This window comes from Colobus angolensis, unplaced genomic scaffold (assembly GCF_000951035.1).
Source record: "Colobus angolensis palliatus isolate OR3802 unplaced genomic scaffold, Cang.pa_1.0 Scaffold11, whole genome shotgun sequence".
NCBI lineage: Eukaryota > Metazoa > Chordata > Mammalia > Primates > Cercopithecidae > Colobus > Colobus angolensis.
The window spans coordinates 7,544,663-7,559,667 of record NW_012112030.1 but is presented as its reverse complement, the minus strand read 5'-3'; the positions used below and the strand labels follow the sequence as shown (position 1 = coordinate 7,559,667).

Genomic DNA, 15,005 nt, shown 5'->3' with positions numbered 1-15,005 from the left:
AAATTGAAGAAACAAATCCCATACAGTGGGAGCCTCAGAGGGAAGAGTGATTAAATGTAAAAGTTTCCTCAAATTCTTGTCTGACTACTGAATAGCCCAAGTGCCAGGGAGACCCTTTGGAGTTGAGTGAAAAGCAACAGTTGTATAATGAAAAGATATGAGCAGAAATCTCAGCTACTGGCTACTGCAGTGGAGACAGAGTTCAGAGTTTGAGTCTCATCAAATTTGAAGGCTCTGTAAACACTTCAGGCTGTTTGTTACCCCTGAATGACCACAATGTAGGAGTAAAAACCCAGGACAAGGGGATGTGGCTAATGGCAAAAGGCAAAATAGAAACAGTAAGACCATGCCTCTACAGATTCAAAGTCACTAGCCAGTAATTTGATTGCCTGCTAGAACAAAAGTCAACACTCTTCAGTGGAATAGAACACAATCCAGTGTCTCAACGCGCTCAGCACCCAGTCACAATTTTCTAGATATGAGAAGAAATACAAACATGCTACTCATAATAAGGAGGCAAGGCCATCAACAGAAACAGAACTTGAGATAATGCAGCTGTTGGAATTAGCACAAACAAACAAACAGAAAAACTTTACAGCAGCTATTATAAATAAGTACAAGCCCTAAAAGAAAACAATGGTGGTAATAAATGATGACACATAGAGCCCGCCAAAAGGGAAATGGAATTTAAAAAAAGACAAAGTAAAGATTCTATAACTGAAAAGTATAATATCTGAAATGAAAGACTGGACTAGATGGACTTAATAGCAGAATGGAGATGAGAGAAGAAAGGGTTAGAAAATTTGAAGACAGATCAGTAAAAATGAAATCCAAACAAAACAAATCCTCAGTGACCTGTGGAACAATATCACATGGTCTAACACACATGTAATTGGTGTCCAAGAAGGAGAACATAGAAAGAAACAGGGTAGCATAAATAAAAAACTAATGGCTAGATTGTCCTCAAATTTGGTAACAACATTATCAACAACACTAAATTCAAAGATCCAAGAATCTCAAGTAAGATATGTAAAATAAAAACCACACCCAGGTACACCACAGTCAAACTGCTGAAAACCAAAAATAAAGAGAAAATCTTGAAAGCAACAAGAGAAAAAAAGAAACTATGTACAGGGGGAGATTATACTAATATACTATATATGTATAGTATGATAGTATATTTGATATATGGTATATAACTAATACTATATAAGTATACACTAATATTTATAATGTATTATATATATGAATATACTAATTATGATTGACCTCTTTAAAAAAACCCGAAGAGAGGGACTGCTCAAACACACACACAAGAAGGATACAGATGGGAACCTATAGATTGAAAAAGACTTAAGAGATACATTAACCATTTGCAATGTATAGATGTTGTTTGGATTCTGATTCAAACTGTAAAAAACATTTTTTTCTTTTTTTGAGACGGAGTTTGGCTTTTGTTGTCCAGGCTGGAGTGCAATGGAGCCATCTCGGCTCACTGCAACCTCCGCCTCCTGGAATTCAGGCGATTCTCCTGCCTCAGCCTTCCTGAGCAGCTGGGATTACAGGCATGTGCCACCATGCCCGGCTAATTTTGTATTTTTAGTAGAGACGGGGTTTCTGCATGTTGGTCAGGCTGGTCTCGAACTTTAGACCTCAGATGATCCACCCACCTCGGCCTCCCAAAGTGCTGGGATTATAGGCATGAACCACCGCGCCTGGCTGTAAAAAACATTTATGAGACGGTTGGCAAAAAGTGAACACTAGTAGATTATTTGATGATACCGAGGAACTACTAGTTTTCAAGTGATATGATGGTTGTGTGATTGATTTTATAGAGCCTTTTTTTGAGACCTATGTTGATACTAGGTCTTTGACTTGTTCTGGTCAAAGAGCAAGTACTTTTTTTTTTTTTTTTTTTTTTGAGACAGAGTCTCGCTCTGTTGCCCAGGCTGGAGTGCAGTGACGCGATCTCGGCTCACTGCAAGCTCTGCCTCCCGGGTTCACACCGTTCTCCTGCCTCAGCCTCCCAAAGTGCTGGGATTACAGGCGTGAGCCACCACACCCAGCCTGTTGATACTATTTACAAGGAAAATTATATATGAAATAATTTGGGATGGTGAAGGAGAGAGGAGGTAGACCATAGGGGAAAACAAGATTGGCCTTGAGTTGACCATCAAAACTGGTGATGGGTACATGATGATTCATTATACAATTCTCTTTACTTTTGTATAGGTTTGATATTTCCTGTTATAAAAAGCTTTTTTTTTTTTTTTTTAAAAGTGCTTAATTAACCTTGCAAGGATATAGGTTGGGATGACAAGCACTAACTTCCTCACTTTAACCCAAATGCATATAAATGCTTACCAGGCACCGACTAAAATGATCTGTAATCTTCTGGAGATAAGGCAAACTTTTCTTTTATAGATAATATGGATCTCAATTCTGCTGCCCATAGAAATGTATTTATCTTTTGTCCATGGTTCACTTTTCATTTGTCACAGAGTATGATCACTGTAAACAACTGAAGACAGTTCCAGTTTGAACTTTCCTATATTTTCTTCTAAATGCCATTTACAGAATGTCTTTCTTTACTTAAAAGCTTATTAAGGTTTAAAATACTTAAGGATGATGAAGACCATGTATTGAAAAATCCCATTTCCTGAATCCATTTCCCATCTTATAAATTTCAAAACAGTCACAGGCGTTGGTCAGTAATCTGGTTACCTGCAGGCTTTCTTTGATGTCCTGGGCTTCAAGGCTTAGTGTGTGGGTGTGCACTCAGGCCAGGCCTTAGGAAGTCTGGGAGGACCAGGAGAGGAAGAACTTTCATGCCAAGGGTAAAGGAGGAACTGATGTAATGTCCTGGAGAGATTTCACTCTCCGTTCCTGCCCAGACCTTGGGAACAATGCAGGAGGGTGATAGTGCTTTGGATAATCCAACTCAGATTCTACTTTGGACTTAGGATCCAGGCAGGAACAGGGCTTGGAGGAACTTTATTTATTTATTTCTCTGCAGAGATCACTCAAAGAGGAAGTACTTGATGACGCTGATAACATTAACAGTAGAGAACTGGATCCGAGGGTATTTAATTCCAGGCTCCTGGTGGTCTGGGCACAACCACTGTCAAGGCCGAGAGGCCTGCAATAAGACCTTGCAAGCTTTGTTTCGGTCTGCAAAGCAGCGCCCGTGTACCGAGTGGGCTATGACGTTCTTAGCCTGCTGCCTGCCGCCTCTGTTATTATAAGTTGGCAACAGGGCATGGAAACTTACGAGACCAGAGCCGGCAGGCAGAGAAGCTCCGGACACAGGAAATGCACTGAGCGGACAGTGGGTGCATTAAATCCCCCAGATGTAGGAGTCTTCTGTCTAAAACAAGAAGATTTTTTTGGTCTGGCCTTGATGTCTGGGTTTGTTCTTGGTGAGCTGCCCAGCTGGAAAACTGGGAAATGATCCACATTGCCCTCATTCTGAAGGTCTTGATATGGAAGGGAAATATACAAGGAAGAGGGAGGGAAAGCCAGACATAATTAGTCCCTGTGGACACAGAAGGAAGGGAGGAAGAAAGACCAAGGACTGGCAGGGAACTGTCATTCTGGTTGGAAGTGTTTTCTGATCTCAAACCTTCTTCCTTGTTGACCTCTGTTAGACACAAATAATCCCTTCTTCTCACTGCCAAACAGCCTAAAATAAACCAGGACTTTAAATGTGGTAATTTTCTTTACACAAAGGTCTGATTTCTTATCCTTTCCTCTTGTTAGGAAAGTTTCTCTACTTAAAAATTCATAAAAATTTGACCCAATTTAATCATGCTATAAATAATAAATAACTAGTAAACCTAAACAAACAAACAAAAATCTGCCTTTGGTGAAAGTTTTGACTGGTAAGTTTCCAGGGTACAGCAAAAGCTAAGATCAAGTTTGCATTTCACACACCAGGATCACATTTCCACCATTGTGCTTTTCCTAAGCCCACAGATGCTGGTCAGAGAAGAAGGTCACCAGGGAGACGCAAATCAACAGGCCCAGCAGGTAATGCTCACTCAAGCCTCAGTCCACTGGGTTTCACTTTCTCCCTATCCCAGTCATTTTGTTAAAATTTAGTGGGAAGTATGAATGATACACAGAGCTAGACAGAAGTCATAAGCTCAAGGTCTTGAGGTGGAATTCAAACTATATTTCATATACCACTTCCAGTCTCCTATGCCCATTAGGGGATGAATATCTCTCCCCCAAAATTCATAAGTTGAAGTCCTAACCCCTAGTACCCTCAGGATGTGACCTTATTTGCAAAGAGGGTCCTTGCAGATGCAACTAGTTAGCATGAGGTCATTTTATGAACAGTCAATATGATTGGTGTCTTTATAAAAAGTATACTTTGGACTTAGAGACATACACAGGGGAAGAAAGGAGGTGAAGATGAAGGCAGAGACCTCCAAGGCAAGGAATGCCAAAGCTTGCCAGCAAACCATCAAAAAGAGGAGAGAGTCATGGAACAGATCCTATCTCAAAGCTCTCAGAAGGAACCAACTCTAGCACACTATGTTGACCTTGGACTTCTAGCCTCCAGAACTGTGAGATGATAAATATCTGTCGTTTAAGCCACCCAGTTTGGGGTACTTTGTTACAGCGGCCCTAGCTAACTAATACACCCCCTACTCCAGTTACCTGAGGTTCAACCTCTGTTTGGTTTGGAGCCTTTCCCCTTGACTGTGTGCCTGGCATTTCAGCCTATTCATCCCCACAATGTGCCAATGTCACTGAACTCCCTTGGAGGGCCTGAGAAGAAAACTGCCCTAGTTTGGAGTGGATGATTCACATATGTTTGAGGTTACCAATAATAAACTCTATGTACGCTCCTAGAATTTTATAAGCATTTGATGAAAGGGGCTAAACGAAACAAAATGGGTAACCTGTAGTACTCTGAGGCTTAATCTTCATGACTGCAGCAGGCCTGGGCAGGACTGCTTCCAAACAGGCCACCTTTCCAGGGGATCAGTAGAGAGAGTACATGCACATCTGCCGACCCAGGAGGCCTCACGATCGGGGCTGCAGACTGTCCTGCTCTTCACAGGCAGTATAGGGGAGTCTCCTTTGTCTCCATAAAGCAGCACAAAAGAAGTGAATTAAGAAATCAAGAGATTGGATTTCCAATAAGCCAATTAGGTCTGTTTGGGTAAACCTCTCAATCATGTATAAGGCCTGGAGTCACAGGTGGCAGAGAGATAAGGCGGAGAGGCCCTGGAGTGGGGAAAAGAGCAAGATGACCCCTTAACTGAGGGCTTCCTTCTCTGGAGGTGAAATCAAACCGCTCCCAGCTCCTTATCTCAAAGATCAGATGGCATTTCCCTAGGGGTAAAGGAAGTCTCTTGGAGACTTCCTGCCTGTCTTGTGAGAGTCATTCGTGCATATTAGGGATCTCTTGCCCCTAAAACTTCTGGCTTAAGAGAGCATGCTAGCCCTAGGGCTAAAAACAGCCTCCAGTTGGAGGACCCTGGTGCAGGCAGGGAGGGTGAGGATCCCTTCTGTAATAGGCCGAGGGCCCAGATGCAAAGAGGATCTCTGCACAATCCAGTCCCTACACACCGTCACAAAAAACACATGCTACAGCAGGGGCAAGGGTCAGAAGGTAAAAGGTCATGCTGCCCTACGCCCTGAAATATAGGAGGCAAAGCAGGAAGAAAGGTCCTGGAGAGGAAAGCAGGACTTGCAGAAGGCTGGAATGAGGCCAGGTCAAGGGAAAAAGGTGTTAAGTGGTGCTCGGAGGCCCAGCTCCCAGGGAGAGCAGGAAGTCAAGATCTTGACCTGTTTCTGATGGGACCTGTCATTACCTTCTGCCAGATTCAAGATTCCCAGAACCGAAAGGGGTGCAAAAAGGCTAACCTTGTAGTTCTTAAGGGAGGAGACAGCCAGAAGTTTAATACAAAGGTTCCAAAGGGGTCACGGAGGACTCAGCGCTTGCCAGGTATTGCAAGGTAACATAGAATGCAAGCAGTGCTCACTTCCAAACAGGCTGTGTTATGAAAGTAATGAAGATTGGCACTTTAAATGTATTTTCCCACAGAAACCATAGTGCAGATGAATCCACGAAGGTGTTCGTAGATAACAGCGAGGGAGGCAACAGCCCTTCCCTACGTATAAGGTGCACAAACCTGATGTTTGCACAAAGTGCGTGCAGTTGCGATATTGAGAATGGTTAAGAAAAGTGGAAGGAAAAACCAACTGCACAACATTGTGAATAGACTTACCACTACCGAAGTACACCTAAAAATGGTTAACATGGTAAATGTTGTGTATTTCATCCCAATTAAAAATTTACATAAAAAGAGGGGGGAAAACAACCAAATAACAGTCAGAAATACTGAATCGCGATAATGAGTAACATTTACTGAGTCCCTGGCTATTCTAATTTCCATATTAACTCATTTCTTTCTTTCTTGCTTTTCTTTTCTTTTCTTTTTTTTTTGAGACGGAGTCTCACTATGTCGCCCAGGCTGGAGACTCATTTCTTTCTTACGGCAACCCTTTGAGATAGGCCCTGTCATTTTCCTTCTATTACAGGTGGAGATCTGAGACCCAAGGCAGTTGCCTGAAGTCACACAGCCGGTAAACTGGGGAGCTGGGATTAGAACCCAGGTAGTTGCGGGATCTAGAGTGCATGCATATACGTGCCAGCATGCTCTCTGGCTCTGTCACGTATTACACAGTTAATATGTGTAACGAAGATGTCAAACCCCAGCCCACAGCCTCCTTGACCCTGCAGTCATCAACACGATTCCAGCAAAACTAGAGAATCGAGTGGTTTTACAACAACCGTGACAGGATGTGACTTGAGCAGCTAACGACTGCATCTACCTGGTGCCTACTAAGCAACTGTAGTGAGGGGCCAGCTTTCAAGGCACGATCTCCTCAGGGAGTGGGTGACAGCCAGTGCTTCTGCTCTCAGAAGCCGGTGCCTGGCTCAGAACCCACAGTTCTCAGAGGCTGGGAGATTTTCATGATGCTAAGCCCGTCTATCCCAAGGGAGTTAATCATCTACAAGGGTGAATTCAGTCCAACTCAGCAAGAGTTTTTAATATTATGAACTAGACATACTTTGGAGTCTCAAAAGTCATCTTTGACATTTTTTGGTATAAATTTGGCAGCAACGTAAGCAGGGGACCTGCCACACACTGTACCCCAGTCAGGTGACCTGAAAACTGCTTTGGCGTCCTCATCTCCACAACTTCTACTCATCTTTCAATCATGTGCTCTATTTTCAGGGCGCCTGCACTACAAACATTTATGAAAATGTATTTTGGTCTCCTCATTCCGTGCAGCGGAATGAATGCAGGCACTGCCATCAACCCCACCTGGGTTCAAATCTCAGTGTTGTTACTTGATTTTGGGGCATGTTACTTTATTGCTCTTAACCTTTATTTTTTCATCTATAAAGTGGAGATAATAATATCACCTTCTTTTATAGGGTGGTGGTGAGGATTAAATGATTCAAACATATAAGAGCTTAGAACAGGGCCGGCACACAACAAGGACCCAATAACTGTTAACTATCCTTTTGTTATTAAGAAGCAGATTCATACACCTCATCTTCTTTAATTATCTCATTAAAATTGTATACAATTTTTTTCCGCCAAAGCAGTCTTTCGGCACTTGGGTTTGGTGGGGGGCAGGAGGGGTACGATTCCCCTCAATAAAGCAATCATATAAATAAAACTTCTGTGGGTCATCACAGAACACACGCCACCCTCTCCATCTCTCACGAAGAAATGACTTCTCTCAATTATCGAGCCATTCCCATGTGCTAGTTGTAAGAAACATTGAGATCAATTGTACTTCGAGGCTTGAAATTTCTCACCACTTGCGATTTCCACATTTGCCTCGTGATAAAGAGTTGTCCCAGAGCAGAACTGCCACCTTAAACTGCACCCAGTGCTATAGAAACAATCTCAGCCCTGCATATGTGTGAATATCTGCAAATTAAAGTGATTAAGAATCACTGCTCCATAATCTCTGATGGGGCAGAGGAAAGGATGGGACTGAAGAGCTGAAATTATCAAGCTCCAAGGGGGTGACGGGATGAGAACGTTGGAGAAATCCAGATCTTGCTCCTTCTCCCTACAGACTGCACATTCAGTCCCATGGGGCAGTTCTGAGGAGCTGGTCCCATTCAGAGACTTTAGCCCAGAAGGGAGGCCTATTTTATGTTTCCACTGAGCTTGAAGGGGGCCAATATTCAAGTAGTTTCAACACCAGAGGACAAGTGACAATTAAATATATATGGGGATAAAACCCAAAATAAAAGAATCTAAGGTATGAAAAGAAGTTATCAACACACCTGCAACGTGATAAAATAAATTTATTTTATAGTCATTTGCTGGTCTGCTATTTCTAAAGATGCTTTGCCTCCTGGTTTTTGTGAAAGCAGTAATATCATTGTTTACTTTACCTCCTTTCTACATAACTACCTACCTGCATTCTAATTCATATTACAAAGATAAAATGAGTCATAACAGTCAAGGAAAAAGAATGTCCTTAAACTGAGCTTTTTATGATGAAATAAGTGAATGACACTACTCTTGCTGCCACTCTCAGAGGGGCAATGTTATCTGAAGTTCTCAATAAGGTGAGACAAATCAGGACAGAAGAGATTTTCTCCTGCTTCTGAGCAACACCAGGCAGGACACTGCTATGATTTTCTAGATTTTAGATGCTCAAGACCCCGAAGGAAGGGAATACGTCTTATCTTCATATCGCCCAGGAAGACTCAGATTCCTTGGATGTAATGTGGGGATTTGAGAGCTGTAAGAGACTGCAGAAACCATTTAGTCTAACCCCCTTCTTATAACTGGGGAGACAGGGTCAGAGAACTGAGAAACTTTAGCCCTTATGATCTGTTCTGGCAGAATGAAGGGTTAGGACCTGGTTTCCTGACTTCCAGATCTCATCCTTTAAAACACTTACACACACACACACACACTCACACCCACTCACCCCAGTTTGTTGAGGATGGTCTGGTTCTGGTTTTGCCTGAATATTTGATATGTAGTCCTTGCTTACTTACTGATGGAGCCCTGTGTCACTGTCATAAGTGTGTGGGTATGGATGAAAAATTATAAGGTTAACTAAATTATATAAAATCACCCTCCTTTCCCATAACTGATAAGTAAGGAAAAAGGGTGAAAATGCTGGTTTTTCTAGAGGTAAGTGTAATCTGAGGACTGCTTTGCTCAAGGCATGATGTGATTTCAGAATGGAGTACATTATAGAGGTAATGAATGTTCACATATAGAGAGTTTGAATTAGCATGATGATCATCCTCGTCTACTGTCAGGGCATGGAGGGGAACCTCTGAGCTAACACCAACTTCCTAGCTTCTAGCACTGTCACGTGGCTACTAAGGAAGGCATGATTTCAATGTAAGAAAGTCATAGAGGATACACGTGGGGAACTGGTGCTAGATTGAGCAAGACACATTTGTACTGTGACATAAATGCCCATTGTGAAATTATGAATGTCTGAACTGGTTAAGTTTGTGGCCACGATGAGGTGAAATCACAAGGCGGCTGAATGATGCCTTGTGTTTGCACTTGACCGTGCATGCTTCACTGTGCCAGGCTGCTTAACAGCTGAGTTGGGCCTTGTTCTCTTTCCATTCTGTCATTCCTATCCACCTACCCACCTACCTACCTACCCACTTACCTACTTACTTATGCCAAGTTGGTAGCAACATGTGTCATCTTGGGTTAACATACTTTTATATGGAACTGTATTTCCAGTTATGTAAAATAAATCACTGGGGAAGTAATATTTGGTATGTATAATTTCACTTGACAGATTTTTTTTTTCAGAACCAGAGCTTTCTGTATGTTAACATATGCCCACATCAATCATCTGTTATCCTTCATAATTAAATGTAACAGTATTGATTCTGGAAACAATTTACGTTGAGCTGGATTTTTTTCTTTTCAGTGGAGAAGGGAAAGAGAGAGGAAGCAGCTGGAGGCAGGAAACTTGTGCTGATCCATGCACCTCTCTACTTGTTCTCTTTGTCATTAAGGGCACTATATAGCTGAAAGGCAGGGGGATAGGGAGAGGGCCACCTCTTCATGTCACCTCTGCCTTGGACAGTTCTTCTCCCTGGATACCACCTGGTAAAGACCTACACTTCTCTCCTTGTCGTGTGCATCTGTTCATCGGAGCACATGCGCCCTGTCTGAATAGACAAAGGCAGGGGACATATGCTCTCAGACTTTGCTTCCTGGCCATCAGCTTTAAGGAATGGTCTCTGAAAATGCTCTACTTTTAAGAGCTGGGTCTGAAGCAGAGCTAACTGGTCTGCAGAGCAATGACACCCTTGACCTCAGCCTCATTAGCTCCATTCTCGTACCTACTGAGCTCACCACTACCGACATCATAATACTTGAGAGAAAGCTCATTACGGCATATGCGGTGGCACATCTGTATTTACTTGGTTTGAGAGTAGCTCTCAGAGTAAGCCAGCTTTCTCTCTTGCTGAGCTCCTGCAAATGAGAACAACAAACACACCTACTTCTGAGTCAAATCAGGCCAAGGGGAAAAGAGGAAGGATCTGTGAGGAAAGACCATAAGCCTCCAATCACACTCAGGAATAAAATGGGGCTAGAAATTCCAAATGAGATTAAAAAAAAAAAATAATGAGAGAAAGAGAGAATGAGAGAGAGAAAGAAAACCTATCACATACCCTTTGTATCTGAAAGGCAGGCTAGGTAATATATTTCTTGCCTTAATGTCAAGCTTCAGTAAACCCACCTCCTCTTCTCTAGAGTGGCTGCTGGCTATTATGCAAGCCGGAAATGCACATGGCAGGAAGAGCAAAAGAATGAAAAACCGAATTGGGCGAGGAGGGCAGCTGCTAAATTTAGCAAGGGTAGAGTGAGGGGAGGAAAGGATGAGAGGAAGGCAGGGAGCCTGCACAAAATGCTGTTCGTTCTCCATCACGGAAGCGAGGGGCCCTGCTGTGAAATGCTTGGCACAAGGAGGTGATGTCAGTCGCCAGGAGTCAGGCTCTCTTTTGTGAAGTGTTAATTAGGAAAAACAAGAAACTTCTCATCTTTTGGTTTGCCAACAACCAAACAAAAATGTTAGCCCTGCTCTTGGGGATGAGCAATCATTTTAAGGAAATGCCCCAAGGGACCACGGTTGGAGGTCCCTAGTAATCTGGACCTAAGGAAAAGTACATATGAAGAAATTGGTGCACGTTTGGACGTCTGTTGTCTGACCGATCCAAGCGGGAGGATGTGGGTATCATGACCCTCAGAGGCATGATCCATCACTGAGTGCTCGAGCTGTTCAACTGTTTAATGCAATGGTGTTCAAGTAAGGTGTTTTTTGGTTTTGTTTTGTTTTTCTGAGACGGAGTCTCGCTCGGTCGCCCAGGCTGGAGTGCAGTGGTGCGATCTCAGTTTAGACTCCTGAGTGGCTGGGACTACAGGCGCCCACCACCATGCCTGGCTCAATGTTTTTTTTTTTTTTATTTTTTTTTGAGACGGAGTCTCACTCTGTCACCCAGGCTGGAGAGCAGTGGCGCAATCTTGGCTCACTTCAAGTTCCGCCTCCCAGGTTCACACCATTCTCCTGCCTCAGCCTCCTGAGTAGCTGGAACTACAGGTGCCCGCCACCATGCCCGGCTAATTTTTTTTGTATTTTTAGTAGAGACGGAGTTTCACCGTGTTAGCCAGGATGAAACTCCGTCTCTACTAAACTGACTTTGTGATCTGCCCACCTTGGCCTTCCAAAATGCTGGGATTACAGGCGTGAGCCACCGCGGCCGGCCTCAAGTAAGGTTTTTATACTCTATTTCTGGGCCCCAGCACCTATTGTGGAACTAGGTCCAGGGCCTAAATTAAATTCTGGTCTTTTGCTTTCTATCAATGATTAAGAGGAACACCCGGGACACTTGAAATAAACACGGACACTGAGTGCACTCTAACCAGCCTCCTGTGATGCCTGATGCAGAAAGCCCTGACCCAACACTGAGTTCATAGATTTGGGTGTTTTTCTTTCCTTCCTCCAGCTTCTACTACCCCCTGCTAAAAACATCTTCAATGACTTCCCATTTCTTTCCTCCATATTCCAGAAATCAAAGTTCTCTACACTCTGGTTCCAAGCTAAGCCCCTTGAACTAGCTCTGCAATGACAAAATGGTGATCATTGTGAAGGCAAGGGTGATGGCTCACAGGGGTTTATTTATTTTATTTTATTTGGAGTATGTTTGAAATTTTTTGTAATAAAAGAGTGGGGGAAGATAAGCTCTATAATCCAAGTCATCTAACTGCTCTCTGTTCCAAAAGCCTTACCCCACCCTCATGTCATTTCTTTGCCTGGAATGTTCTTCACTTCAACCTTATCAGAATCCTGCTGGATTTCTTTTTCTTTCTTTCTTTTTTTTTTTTTTTGAGACGGAGTCTCGCTCTGTCGCCCAAGCTGGAGTACAGTGGCCAGATCTCGGCTCACTGCAAGCTCCGCCTCCCGGGTTCACGCCCTTCTCCTGCCTCAGCCTCCTGAGTAGCTGGGACTACAGGTGCCCGCCACCTCGCCCGGCTAGTTTTTTGTATTTTTTAGTAGAGACGGGGTTTCACCGTGTTAGCCAGGATGGTCTCGATCTCCTGACCTCGTGATCCGCCCGCCTTGGCCTCCCAAAGTGCTGGGATTACAGGCTTGAGCCACCGCGCCCGGCCAAAATCCTGCTGAATTTCTAAGGCGGGGTCCACAACCTCCAGGTCACTGACCGGTACCAGTCCATGGCCTGTTAGGAACCGGGCTGCACAGCAGGAGGTGAGCGGTGGGCAAGTGAGTGAAGCTTCATCTGTATCTACAGCTGCTCCCCACTGCTCACATTACTGCCTAAGTTCCACCTCCTGTCAGATCAGCAGCGGCATGAGATCCTCATAGAAGCACACACGCTATCATGAACTGTCCATGTGAGCATGTGAGGGATCTAGTTGTGCACTCCTTACGGAATCTAATGGCTGATGATCTGTCACTCTTTCCCATCACCCCCAGATGGGACCATCTAGTGGCAGGAAAACAAGCTCAGGGTTCCCACTGATTCTACATTATGGTGGATTGTATAATTATTTCATTATGTATTACAATGTAATAATAATAGAAATGAAGTGCATAATAAATGTAACGCACTTGAGTCATCCCAAACCATCCCTCACCTCCACTGTTGGTGGAAAAATTGTCTTCCACAAAACTGGTCCTTGGTGCCAAAAAGGTTGGGGACCACTGCTCTAAGGCATACTCCAGAGCTGCTTCCTTTATGAGCAGACCCTGCTTCCTGTACCTGGCTGTCACTGACTCTTCCACCACACCTTTACAGTGCCTACTATACGGTTACGCTTCTGTGCTTCTGTGCACATCCATCTCACTGCTTCACTGTGATTATGAGCTTCAGGGAACCAAGAGTGTATCTTGCACATCGTAAGCACTCAGTAATTGTCTGTTGAATGAAAAGTGAACTTACACAAATAAGACCAGCTTATCAAGTTAACAATTAAACTTCTTGGATTTGTCTAAACCTCAGTCAAGAAAAGAGAAGCCTCTTCCAGTACCTTCTTCGTGGTTCTGATGCAGTATAACCTCCGGCTGTGTGTGTATAGAGTTTCCAGGGTGGAAGAATGGCGAAAAAAGAATCCGAGGTTTCCTCTGCTTCAGAATATGCTGAAGGAGTTCATAGAGCACATCACCTGGAAAGAAAAAGGAAAGGAAAATCAGGAAATGGAAAAATTTTTTTTCCAACAACAATTTACGGAGCAGCAGCTATGTGCCTGGCACTGTGCCAAAGATATAATTGGGGAGAAAACAGGCCTGCCACCCCCTACCCTCACCAAGCTCACAGGACACCGAATGCAGCACTTGAAACTCAAAAGGTCACAGCTATGTGAAGTTTTAAATCAAACTTTTTTGATCATGAAAATCATATACTTTTTTTTTTTTTTTTTGAGACAGGGTCGCACTCTGTTGCCCATGCTTAAGTGCAATGCCACGATCTTGGCTCACTACAACCTCCACCTCCCGGGCTCAAGTGATCCTCCCACCACAGCCCTCCAAGTAGCTGGGACCACAGGTGTGAACCACCACACCCAACTAATTTTTGTATTTTCAGTAGAGACAGGGTTTCACAATGTTGTTCAAGTTGGCCTCAAACTCCTGAGCATAAGTGATTCACCCGCCTAGGCCTCCCAAAGTGCTAGTATTACAGGTGTAAGCTACTGTGCATGGCCCCAAAAATGTTTTAAAAAGGCAGAAAATCAGAAAGAAAACAAAACATTACCTAGAATCCCATCACTAAGATACAGAAGCCCTGTTAATACTATCTACAGTTCTATAGTTAGAATCAGGCTTTTAATAGTTGAGTATCCTCTCTTCTCTCCACATTAGGTTTTGAACATTTTCCCACATTACTGAACTGCTTCAGTAGCTGCCTAACAGTGGCAGGGAATTTAAACGATCCCAATTTATTGCTCTTATATTTGTGAGGATGTTCTTTTTACATCTATCTTAGCTTGCACTTCAGATTACTCGAAGAATTATGAAGTCATTAAGAACATTTGTAATGCTGCAATGACAACTCATAGATTCTTCATAGAAATCTTCCCTACAGAGAAAAATATGCCTTTTTAACCAACCTCAATCCTAGGCAGGAAAAGAATAAACGTGAAAAAAATTCACAAGTCCAGTTGGAGGTGGTAACTACTCAAGATACTCTGTAAGGAACTGGCATGTTCTGGGATGCTTCCCTCCTTTAAAAATGCACACAGGCATTGTTCCAAGGTTCCACAGTCTCTAGAAAATCATCTAGAGATGTCAGGCCATAGTCAGAAGATAGTAGGGGTTGGGTTGAGCGGGCACCTTTCTGTTCTGATATATTTGGTATTTGAAGTGTCCAAGGATTAATTAGCAAAAAACAAAACAAAACAAAAACAAAATCAAGGCCGGGCGCGGTGGCTCAAGCCTGTAATCCC

The 15,005-nt window shown here is 43.3% G+C and overlaps 1 protein-coding gene across 1 annotated transcript in view; it reads right to left on the bottom strand.

Moving 5' to 3' along the window:
• The window catches only part of ETV6 (ets variant 6), a 247,791-nt gene that overhangs the window by 27,490 nt on the left and 205,296 nt on the right, over positions 1-15,005 (bottom strand). The window contains exon 4 of the mRNA XM_011953757.1: positions 13,593-13,727. Coding sequence (XP_011809147.1) covers positions 13,593-13,727 — 135 coding nt within the window. The remainder of the gene's footprint in view (positions 1-13,592; positions 13,728-15,005) is intronic.